At 39.7% G+C, this 12,363-nt stretch overlaps 1 protein-coding gene across 1 annotated transcript in view; it reads right to left on the minus strand.

Annotated features, from left to right (window-relative positions):
* Positions 1-12,363, minus strand: part of LOC144828693 (carbonic anhydrase 13-like) — a 160,797-nt gene that overhangs the window by 70,043 nt on the left and 78,391 nt on the right. The window contains exon 4 of the mRNA XM_078687077.1: positions 3,500-3,592. Within this exon, the coding sequence (XP_078543203.1) occupies positions 3,500-3,592 (93 nt within the window). The remainder of the gene's footprint in view (positions 1-3,499; positions 3,593-12,363) is intronic.

Consider the following 12,363-nt stretch of genomic DNA (forward strand, 5'->3'; position numbering starts at 1 on the left):
GCCCCCATTGTAGTCGCGCCCAAGGATGGTGGAACCAAAATTTGTCTCTGTGTAGACTTACGCGATCTAAATAAGAATATATGGGTTGATAGGCAACCATTGCCTAATATTTCTGAGATTTTAAGTGCCATGGGTGGGGGTGTGATATTCAGTGTGATTGACATGTCTGCAGCCTACCACCAAATTGACTTAGACGAAAAATCAAGGCACCTTACCTCGTTTGTGACACCACTGGGGGCATTCCGATATTGCAGAATGCCGTTTGGGTTGGCTTCAGCGTCAGCGGTGTTTCAGAGAGTAATGGAGAGAATTTTAAGAGGAATTGAGAATGTATTATGTTTTCAAGATGACGTGTTGGTTGTTGGAAAGGATTGTCAACATCATGATAGGATTTTAACACAAGTTTTGGAACGTATGGAAGTTAATGGTTTGACCATAAAAAAGGAAAAATGTCAATTAAAGAGAGATTGTGTAACGTATCTGGGTCATGAGATATCAGGTTTAGGTATTAAGCCAAAAAAATGTATAATTTCTGCAATTAATGATGCTCCTACGCCAACAACTAAAGATCAGCTAAGATCCTTTTTAGGGTTAGCTGAATATTGTTCTAAATTCATTAGAAATTTTTCGGATGTGGTCGAGCCTTTAAGGCGCTTGATGAAGAATGGTGTGGTTTTTGAATGGGATCAAGAGTGTGAGGATACCTTCAAGCGTGTGAAAGTAGGAATTGTTCATGCACCTACCTTAGGTCATTTTGATGTTAAGGCCAAGACTTTGGTTACCACTGATGCTAGTGCTGTGGGACTTGGGGCTGTACTCTCTCAGATATCTGATGGTGTGGAAAGAATTATAGGTTTTGCCTCTAGAAGATTACAGGGTGCAGAAGTATCTTACTCGGTTATTGAGAGGGAGGCTCTCGCTTGCACGTGGGGGATTAAACACTTTAGATATTTTCTTTGGGGTTTGCCCTTCAGAGTGCGCACAGATCATAAGCCCCTCGTGCATTTATTTAAAGGAGGTAGAGGTTTGGAGGGTAATGTCACCCCTAGAATATCGAAATGGATTTTATCAGTGCTTGATTACAATTTTCAGATGGAATATGTAAAAGGAGAGAAAAATATTATTGCGGATTGTTTATCTAGAATGCCTATAGACTTAGTAGATTTGATTGAAGTAGAAGATCCTGTAGTTAGTTGTGATGAGATTCTTGCTTTTGTTAAAAGTGATTGGGATTCTGCCATGGCAGATGATCAAATAATTCCTTTGGTTATGAAATATGTTTCTGAGGGATGGCCTAGGGAATCCTCTATTGACACTCGCTTGAAGGGTTTTTATAACGTTGAAGCTGAATTGAGTGTATCTGAAGAGAAGTTGTGGAGGAGAAACCGATTGATACCACCATGCAATCTTAGGTCAAAGATCATGAATATAGCACATGAAGGCCATTTGGGAAGGAACATGACCAAGAGAAGGATTCGCGAATCCTATTGGTGGCCAGGAATGGATGGTGAGATTGATGAGTTGGTTAGGAATTGTCATGCGTGTGCTGCTAGCGATAAAACGAAAGTCATTAGGCAACCTTCTCTTTCCTGTGTTGAATTTCCGGTACGACCCTGGGAGAGGTTAGCAATTGATTTCTTGGGACCAATTTCCAAATTGGGTACTCGCAATAGATTCATAATGGTTCTTGTAGACTATCATTCTAAGTGGTTCGTAATGGAGTCCACTGAAAGTATTGACACAAAGAGGGTTATAAGTTTTTTGGAAAGAACATTTTTAAATGAAGGTATTCCAAAAACTTTGGTTTCGGATAATGGTGTGCAGCTGGTATCAAGACAAATGAAGGAATTTTTAGATGGCATGGGAATTTGTCATGAGAAAGTTGCGTTGTTTAGGCCACAAGCCAATGGCCTTGTGGAAAGGATTAATAGATTATTGATGGAGAACATACAGTTGTCATTGGCGAATGGTTTAGTGTGGGCTGAGGAGCTTAAGAAAATGGTCTGGTCTTACAGGATAACTCCACATTCGGTCACTGGTATCTCTCCATTTGTCTCTCTAAAAGGGCGTGAGCCTGGTTTGAAGGAAGTTCCGGGTTGGCTCAAGAACAAAGAATGTGTGTGGGTTGACCAATCAAGTGTGAAGGATTATGTTGCTAGTAAGCAGCGTGATTCTACACATTCGTACAATCTCAGAATGAGGGTGAAAGATCCGAATATATGTGTTGGTGATTGGGTAGTGACGAAGAAATGTGGTATTGTAGCTAAGGGAGAAAGTAAATATTCTCAACCTAAACAAGTAAAGTTTGTGAAGAAAAATGTTCTCATTCTAAATGATGGTTCTGCTTGGAGCTGTGGCAATGTTACAAAGTGTAATGCTCCATAGACTTTTATTTGTTCCTGTATGCTGTGTTTTTCTTTATATATTTCATTTGTACATTTCTTCTGATATTGTAATGGGGGGAGATGTGTTGGGATCTATGCATCTTGGAATAGTGGGCATGTTGCTAAGAAGTTAGAATGTTATGATGTGAATAGCAGACAGTACAGAGGGAGCTGTGGAAGGAGCTGGAGGTCTCTTCCCTTTTGACCAATAAAGACTTACTTCAACTATACAACCTGGATTGAAGTTATCTTCTTTACAGATTGTTTATGTGCTTATGTGCAGATAAACAATAATAGGAAATTTGCTGTTTTTATGTGTGCTTACCAAGGCAACACACATGGAAACCGCAAAAATGCGGAGAAATAAAGCATTTCTCCTCGTTTTGCCTGTTTAATACCAGGTTTTCACTGGTCTTTATTGGGTGCTGCCTCTTATTTATGCTGCCCTTGTAAATAGGGGGCAGTGTCAACATCTATGGGTGTGGCGGTGGAACGCCCACCGCAACGCTCATTGCCCTCCCCTTTCAGGCTAAATACAGCGTCAAAGGGTGCCTTATATACAAGGCAGCGTTAAGCCACATTAAGTGGCTTAACACTGCCTTGTAAATAAGGCGAGGACCGTATCACCATCACAACGTAACTTAAAGTGACGCTCTGGTGGCGATAGGGGCTTGTAAATATGCTCCAATGTTGTATGTTGCATTTTCATGCGTTAAGTACCCATAAATAGTAAAATAAAATCATTTGAGAACATTAACTCTGTCGTAACTATTCAAGCAGAATTAGAAATTCTCTACTCTATTTTTAAGTATCAGGATATGCAGCCATTAACCTAGCAGTTGTTGATTGATTGCATGGAAAGACTGAAAAGAAGACCTAATTTGTGTTTTATTTGTATTTTTAAAAATGTAGGTGAACATGTTGTTTTCTATGTGTAATTAAAAATCAGGAAAAGTGGAAAAAGGGGTCTTATTAATAATGTAATGCAAATATAAACGTTCATATGTCACTGTAAATCCTCTGCAGATTGGAGTTGTGTCAGCATACATTGAAGAGATGAGCAGTAAAGAAGCAGCATGTACATAAAAATGACAACCAGTACATAATTCACTAACCTCCAAAAAAAGAGCGATAACACCAACCCCATCTTTGTTCTTTAATGCTTCATCAAAAGAGCCATATTTTGCATTCCAGTGAACCAAATGAAGCTAAAACAAAAACAGAAATAGTGATTTTACATAATCTTTTCAGTCAATCAAAGTGAATATAACTGTGTTCCGGTAAGTAATGCATGAGAAACTCCAGAACATTTAAGTAGGCAATAGTCGATTGTCTGACTTTGTTCCAGGTTGACAGATCAGCAGATCTAGTCTCAAACTAGGGGTGGGTGTTTCTTTTAATACACACTGTTAGTCGGCCTAAATCAGGAGCTTTCAGCATTCTTGACGTCACACTAAGAATTTCAATTTCACTTGGTTCATGCAAGGCTTTGTAAAAAGGCATTGGCACCCTCTGTCGATTTCCTGCTTTTGGATTCCCAGGAGTCTGACATCTTGGAACACAATACCATCAAAAAGGCCTTGACCCTCCTTTGGTCAGCATGTATGGTGTGCTAGGTGGACCTCTAGAGTACCGTGTGGTGGGGCCAAATAAGGCAGTATCCGGGAGTGAGGGGCACCCTCAAGCAGGATGACAGGCCATCATACAATGTCAGGTTGGTGGCAGAAGGTGAGTGGACCTCAAACAAGCCTTGGGGAAAGAGCCAAAGTAGGGTAGGTAGAAAGCTAACAAGGAACACCAATCCACTGTCATTACTCAACAAAGGTAGCACAAAACCAGAACAGGCAAGAAATAAGAACAACATGGATACACAAGAAAAGATTACACTCAACGAACTGGAAAATGATAGTCTGGACAGTGGTGGCTAGGGCTGTAATGCAGGAACTGGGTGTTGCAGGTCAGACAGAGAAGAACGGCCAAACAGAACAATGGAAGGCCTGCATCCAGGGCAATTTATGCAGCAGTATATTGGGAACAAAGTGCCTAGCAAATACTTGGATGTATGGTTACTGTACACTCACTTCACTCATCCTGTTTGCACTCCCTGCACCTTTGTATTGGTTTCCCTGAGTTCCCTCCATGGCTCTTTCCACTTACCTGCATTGCTTAGAAAAGAGGGCTATGCTGTCTGTTTGAGCCTTCTACACCTAATCACACATACAATGTTTGCAGGTTGTAATATCCACCTCCTGCTGCCAAAAGCCTCTGAAATAATGTCTTTTTTCTTTCTCTTTTTTTTAAACCCTTAGGATCTTATCACTTTGCGGATCCAGCAAGATTTTTCGAACAAATCACGACTTTTGAGTCTTAGAACTTCAAAATGGGCACATTCTTAACTCAATCAAGCCAAAGAGACATTCTGCTCTCAAGAGAACAACACAAATAATCTAATGTGAGACGAGGGTGGCTCTGTGAAACCTGGTCTGACACATCATGCCACCCACAGGGCACATATTCCAAGACTCAGACTAGAAGCTTTGCATTAGTAAATTGAACTCTTCTAGCTCTGTTTTAGACATGTTTTAAACAAGTCTCAGAGAGGGCTTGAGGCTTCAGGAGATTTCAGTCCCAAAAACTACTTATACATGGGTCCTTATTTAAAAAAAATTGCCTATATTGGTAGGTGATTATATTTTCATTGGTAAGTGCTTTATGTATAATAGAAAGTTAGACGAAGAACAATACTTACTTTAAGGTCAGGCTATAGTGGGCATTGGAAGAACTGGAACATCTAAGCAATACATCATGCAATTGATATGAATTATTTCTAAAATATACAATACTCTCCCTTCCACCTACTCCTAACTCTCTCTCATACACAAGACAAAAGACCAAACAGAGCAAAAATAATTAAAATGCATGAAAAAAGGAAGGGAAGATAAATAAGTGAAGAAAGTAACATGAATTACAATACATCCATACATGATTATATTTATATAAAATTACAGAACCATGGCCCGTTGCTTTTTCTAAGAAATGCTCAACACCTCTTGCATTTAGACATCCACACTTGATTTAATTTTTGACTTCCATAGCCAAAGCAAGCAGTTGTTGGCTAGCATTAAAGCTCTGATTAGAAATCCTCGAAAGGTTGAACATCTCCGCAAATATTTCGTGAATGATGAATGTCTTACGACCTGGTTTAATGATCACAACTAATAGGAAAACACCGCCCTGCCCTACAAGAAGAATATCAAATTATCAACACCATTAACCTGAGATTTTATCCGATCACCTCCATGTGTTTACTACTGTATCTAAGATGACTGTTAATTTGCCTAAAGTCTACTCTTACAGCTTTTTAATTTGAGCATGAATTAATGAAAGTTTCTGCAATGAATAATCCACAGTAATAAAATATTTCGTTTAGTGAGAGTCTATGGTACTTTATTTTACCAGTCTCGAAAGATTAGGGTCGAGCTTCCAAAAAATAGCATTTAATGCTAATGTTGTCATTGGATGTGGTGCCCTTATCACGAGTTGGAATGGGCCAGCAAGCTAACTAGATGACCTTTGAGAAGAGAAACACATACATGACTATGACAGTCCAGTAGCACATGATGTTCTGAGAAAAACGAAATTGAATTTCCCTTAATGTAAACGTTAGTGTTGCTAATCTTCAGACATTAGTTAAGAGCTTCCAAGTGGTGAGTTTAACAAGGAATACCGGTATTCATTTCCAATTGGTTAGCAAATATCACCAGGATATGACATTGAAATGCAAATTCAAACAACAAGAAGGCTAAGGGCCATATTATAAATGTGGATGTCTCTGAGCGGGGCCGCCACACTGCCGCCCGCTCAGAGACCACCAAAGCCATTAAAACCATCCACCAGAGTACGACTTTTCTCTACTCTGGTGGGTAGTTTTTTGGCAGCCCCATGTTGGTGCCTTCGAAAAAGGCACTGCAATGGGAGCATCAAAGGCAGTTCCTGCAGGGCATGGACTATGAAGTCCATGCCCTGCAGGAACTGGGGATGCATGCAGACGGGAGGAACTCCATGTGCCCCCCTGCATGCACGCAAAGGCACAAGGGGGCCCTGAAGGGTCCCTTTATTTCCTCACCGCCACACTTTCCATGGTGGTCACACTGCAAGACACTGCAAGCCTTCTTTGGAAGTTTTGCCCTGATTAACCAGATCATTGACAATTAAAGGAGGAGAAATTAAGGATAGGACCTGCTAATAAGACCTGTTCTCAATTCATTGTATCCATTCCTCACCAGTTCTCCTACAAAGGCCCTGATGCCTGCCAGCATCTGCTCACATAGGAGAGTGCTATGCAATCCTGTGCAGGCCCATCCAATATGTATGTGAATTAACTTGTGATGTCACATGCATATTAATTGTTGGAACGGTCAAATACGATGTCAATGAGTACCATGATGTGTGCAACCCCGACAACAACAACACCAATAAATGCAATGCCAAAATATGTCATAACCTGTGCCCATATGAAAAAGATAAGGCTCATAAGTACAATATCAAAATAAGTCATAATCTATGCACACACAACAGTGATGATATCGTCAGTAGCAATGTCAACATATGCCATAACCCATGTACAAACGACAATGATGTTACCAGTAAAAGCAATGTCATTGTATGTCATGATCTAGGGATGCATAACCATGTCAATATCAGTAAAAACAATACAAATGTCAACTGTACACAAGCTATTATGAATGTCAATAAAAGTTACACCAGTAACTGCCTTATTATTTAGGAGTTCCAGTGAACTCATACCATTGGTGTCGGATTTACCCAAGGTGACCTCCCCATCAATCTGAAGTCAGAGATACGTGGTCAGACAGGCACTGCCACTTCCACCCACGGCTGTCAAATAACAGGTCACAGGCGGGGCCTCTCTTATACCAAAGAGAAACGCATGAGACTTTCCTTAGATGCACTCTTTTGAGACTCTCCCGGCCGCAGTGTTTAATTAAATCAACTTGTTCATGTTTTGCAAAACGCCTCTTGTCTTCATTTCATTATGGTAAATTCATATCCAAGCAACATAATGAAGGTGCCTGGAAGTGAGCACAGAGGCGACCTCCTTATGGAGTTTCTTGGTGCCCAGAAGGGATCAGGCACCACAAAACACCTTCCTCCCACCCCTTCAGGAATAAAAGGCATGTGTGCCTCATCAGGGGACAAACACATTAAGAAAATAAAGGTGCTGCCCTCAGGCAGCAATGAAACAATGACATATTTATCCATCATAAGGACATCCTAGCAACACCTTTTTATGTTGTACACATACATTATTTGGATAGCGAAGGAGATAACATTTAATTTCAAATAGACCTTCTGTTATAAATTGGATTTCTGACTGACTGCGATATAAGCCCTGGTCAAACAACAAACACAGCCCTAGTCAAGTTAAAGCACAGGCACACCCTAACATGTATTGATCCTATGGTAGCTTGGCACAGTTAGAAGTAATGTGCAAAGTATTTGTGCTACACTTTAAGCAGCAAAACAGTAAAAACACTACACATAAAAAATTCCAAACTCGGTTAGAAAATTAGAGCTTAATTTTACAAATAAAACAAAAATGTCATCCGGAGTTATGAGTTTTTAATAGAATAAACTGTAAATTAGAGCTTAAAAGCATAAAGTGTTAGCCAGAGATACGTGGTCCCACTGTATCTGGTCAAATCCAAAAGTTCAGGATGACTGGGAGGGAGCGTGGGTCGGATACAGTCCCAAACTAGTCCAGCTAAAGTTTTACCTTCTCAAGTGTTGTGCCAAGAGTCCCATTCATGGGGGAGAAGTTTGCCAGGAGCAAGGAGAGCATCACTGGTGATGGTCAGCGGGGTGCGAAGACCAGGCCAGGTGTCATGGGGGAAGGCCTGGAGCCTCATGGTGGCGATCCATGCCGGCAGACAATGTTTGCTGTGCAAAGAGATGAACTTGCTGTGAGTCCAGGAGCTGTGGGGTGCCTGTTATGTTCCGGAGACTCAAATCAGGAGGCCAGCACACTAGCCCTTTGAGTCCATCTCGAGTCCTGGGTCCAATGTGGGTCCCAGGTCCAGTTCCTCCTCTCCCGGCAAGAGGTCAGCACAGCAAGGCAGCAGCTCCTTCAGAGTGGCAGTCCATTCAGCAGCACAGCAGTCCATCTTCCTGGCAGAGTATCCGCAGGTCTAGAGGTGTATTGAAGTGGTGATGTAAGATGTCCAGTACATATCCTTTGAAATGGGGGTGACTTCAAAGACAGGCTTTTGAAGTACTCATAGTCCCTGTCCTTCCTGCCCTGGCTCCTGGCTCCAGAATCACTACAGAGGTGTTAGCAGGCCTTTGTGTAGGGACAGGAACCAGCCTATTCAGGTGTACGTGAAGCTGGGTCTAGCTCTTCCCTCTCATCCTGCCAGGACGGCCCATCAAGTCACACCTTAGGCTCCCATTATGTGTAGCTGTCGAGGAGGAATACACAAAGTCCAGCTCTTGCCCACCCCAAATGTGATCAGGGACAGGCAGCAGGCACCAAATGGCTCAAGTAAGAAAATGCCTACTTTCTAAAAGTGGGATTTTCAGAGTTCCTATTTAAAATCCTACTTACTTCCTGATAAGTTAGGGTTTTAAATTATGATTCCAGAGACACCAGACTTCGGGGTTTTATCTCTTCCCAATTGGAAATTACACTCACAAAATGGAATAAGGTATTCCCAATGTTATTCTCTGGGAGAGATAGGCCTTGCAGTTGTGAAAAATGACTTTGGCAGTTTTTCACTACCAAGGCATGTAAAACTTAAAAGTACATATCTTGCTTTTTAAATACATTTCACTCTGCCCTCTGGGCTGTCCAGGGTCTATCCTAGGGGAGAAGGTATATGTATTAAAAAGAAAACTTTGGGTCTGGCAAAAGATGTATTTTGCCATGTCAAAGTGGCAGTGTAAACTGCCCACATAGCCTCTGCAATGACAAGCCTGAGACATGATTAGAGGGCTACTTAGGTGGGTGACACAAGCAGTGGTACAGGCCCACTAGTTGCATTTATTTTAAAGACCATAGGCACACTAAGTGCACTTTATTAGGGACTTATAAGTAAACGAAATATGCTAATTGGGTATGAGCCCATATTACCATGTTCATGATCAGAGTTATGAGGCCAACAAAAACAAGGTCAGAAAAGGTGGAGGAGGAAGGCAAAAAGTTTGGGAGTGACCCTACAGAGAGGGCTATTTTCCAACACCTTTTCCATAAAAATAGGAGAAGAAATAAAGTGAGAGAAATGTCTATGTTAGAAAGTACTCATTGTGGACAAATAGGAGACTCTTTGAAAAATAAATAAATAAAGAGATTAAGAGAACAATCTGCATTATTTCGTGATAAGAAGGAAAATAAATATAAGAGATCAAATAGTTCATACATATACAGATAAAGAACAGAGGGAGAAACAATGTTTTTGACTAACTCCAGTATGAAGATTTTTTCCATGTGGAAACTAAGAAGTATGTATGACAGTAAGGAACACATGGGTGACTATATATGGGCAGGCTACATGGATGTGATGAATTTGTGTATGCATGTGCTGAGCCAGCATGCTGTAAAGTCTTGAGTATAATTGCTGACAGAATGTGATGAAGCATGGAATGTTGGTCTCTGTGTGCTGGGTGAAGTACAGGGAGAGCGTAAGGAGGAAAACTTTAGTGGAGTCATTCAGAATATGACCTAAAGTGGGTGATTTTAGAAACATTCAGGTGATCGAGAAGTAAAGTTAGAGATACATGGAAAGAGAAAAACAAGTGATCAATACTGGATTTTCCAATTACAAACTTTGGAAAAGTTCTGAATGACCATATAATGGGGAACAATTGATTCACCATTAGGTACATGATTTCCTGATGCTGATGTTAGTATGAAAAACATCTGACATTATTTTTCTAAGTTTAATAATGTAAAGACGGAATTCACTTTTAAGTACCAGATACTTCCACGTTCTAGCCAATAGGAAATATATGTGTTATATTTTCTTTTTAACCTCATGAACAGAATAATATATTTGTAAGGAGACATGTAGCAATTGATGGAGGTTGTGTTATAAATATCTATTCAAGAAAGCCTCATAATTATCTACTTGAAATATTAATGAATTGATTTTCTTCTCTTCCTTAACAACTTTATACTGAGAGAAAGGCTAGTTAGTTGTACATAACATTATGGGTTAATAATATGTGTTGTCTATCAGAATAGCCTTAAGCGCCTAAAATTAGGGACGAAAGCCTAGTACTAAGGATAACCATTCGCACCATTTGTAATTATTACTTATCGTAGTATAGACAACATTCTTTGCTTAAATATTGTAATTCGAGACCATGGAATATGTCTGGAAGGGGATTTGATATAGGGAACCATTAACAGATGGTGCCTGTCCTTTAAGAAGCTACAAATTAGAAGTAGTGCCTATATAACGTATGATTGCAGTTTGCTAATTGGATTTGAAGTCCAAAGATGGAAAGGCATCTCTTTTTCTGATTTCAAAAGAATGTGTAATGTGTTGAATTAATAACCTACTGAGGATTGGGAGATTCTGAGTAAAGCAGCTAGTAATATTTACGTATTTTATGAGATATTCGTCATGCATGTAGAGGTCGGCGTCTTCAAGGTACACAGTCACCATTGCAACTTTTAGCTACTTTTTGAAGGGGAAATAAGTGACTCTAGAAGCTGTATTATGGTCTCTGTCAATGTAAAACACTCCATAATTAAGACTGTGGGCCTGATTCACAAAGGTAAACTGACACTTTTCTGTACGTTTATGATTGTTTGCTATTCACAAAGGTATTTTATTTATTAGTAGTATCTTTATGGCTATGGAGTCTCCACACAAGCCAGGACTGTCCTAAAGATGCTACTAATAAAATACCTTCAAGAATAGCAAACAATTGTAAACTTACAGAAAAGCGTAAGTTTACCGTTGTGAATCTGGCCCTCAGTTATTATTTTGTGATCATGCTGTCATTGCATATCGAGACTAGTGGTAATTAATATGTCATAAAAGGACATAATTCAAGCCCTCCAGGAAAGATATAAGGCATTAGAGTCCAAAATGTGCAATTGTGTGGTCCGTCCTTGTTTTGACTTATAGGACTGGATGATGGAGAGTTACACATAGTGTTACTCCTTACAGGTTATTAGTTGAAATATTGATTCCCCTACTTGGAAATAAAGGGTGGTCATTCAGAGAGATTACCATCAATTGTTTGTTCTGCCTCCTTTTCATTGGGTGAGGGTGAGCACATAGTATACTCACTAACAGATGCTAGATTATGAGAATCTCATGAATCAGTGTGTTAAGAGGCACTTAATGACAGTTTAGTTTGGGTGTTATGATGTAAATGATCTTTGCACAGTTGCTTCAAATGATATATGTAATAAATATTGTATAATTTTTAACGCAAGAATTTGAAATAATAAACATTTTGAAGCTAAAAGAATGTACGATTAATGTTCGATATTTCTAATATAAATCCACTCTGTAACAGCACTTTCTTTGCATTTTAAATGTTGTTTTCCGCGAATCTCCTGAAGAAGTTGAATGCAAGAAATACGACCTCACGGCAAAGCAGCATCAGGGATTTTTAGAACTAGCTCACCATTAGACTATAGCTTCTAGATAAACTAATTTAGTTTGGTACTATTTAGTTGTCTAACTTGGAGGACAATATATATTTATGATGTATGAAAGGAAAGCATAGATATGTGAGCAGATGTGTTAATCAGAAACGAAACACATTTTGCTCCTTTGTATCACATGACATTAATTGTTTAATAAGAATATGACATGAACAATGTTTTGATAAAAATAGAAGACCTATGGCACTTTTTTTTGCATTTTGGATAGAGTTGGGGTTGTTTTGCACACAGTGCAAAAAACTTCCGTGAAGTAGAAGAGTAGTTTGGGGGTTAATATTT

The sequence above is a fragment of the Lissotriton helveticus genome, chromosome 4_1 (genome assembly GCF_964261635.1).
Source record: "Lissotriton helveticus chromosome 4_1, aLisHel1.1, whole genome shotgun sequence".
In the NCBI taxonomy this organism is placed as follows: Eukaryota; Metazoa; Chordata; class Amphibia; order Caudata; family Salamandridae; genus Lissotriton; species Lissotriton helveticus.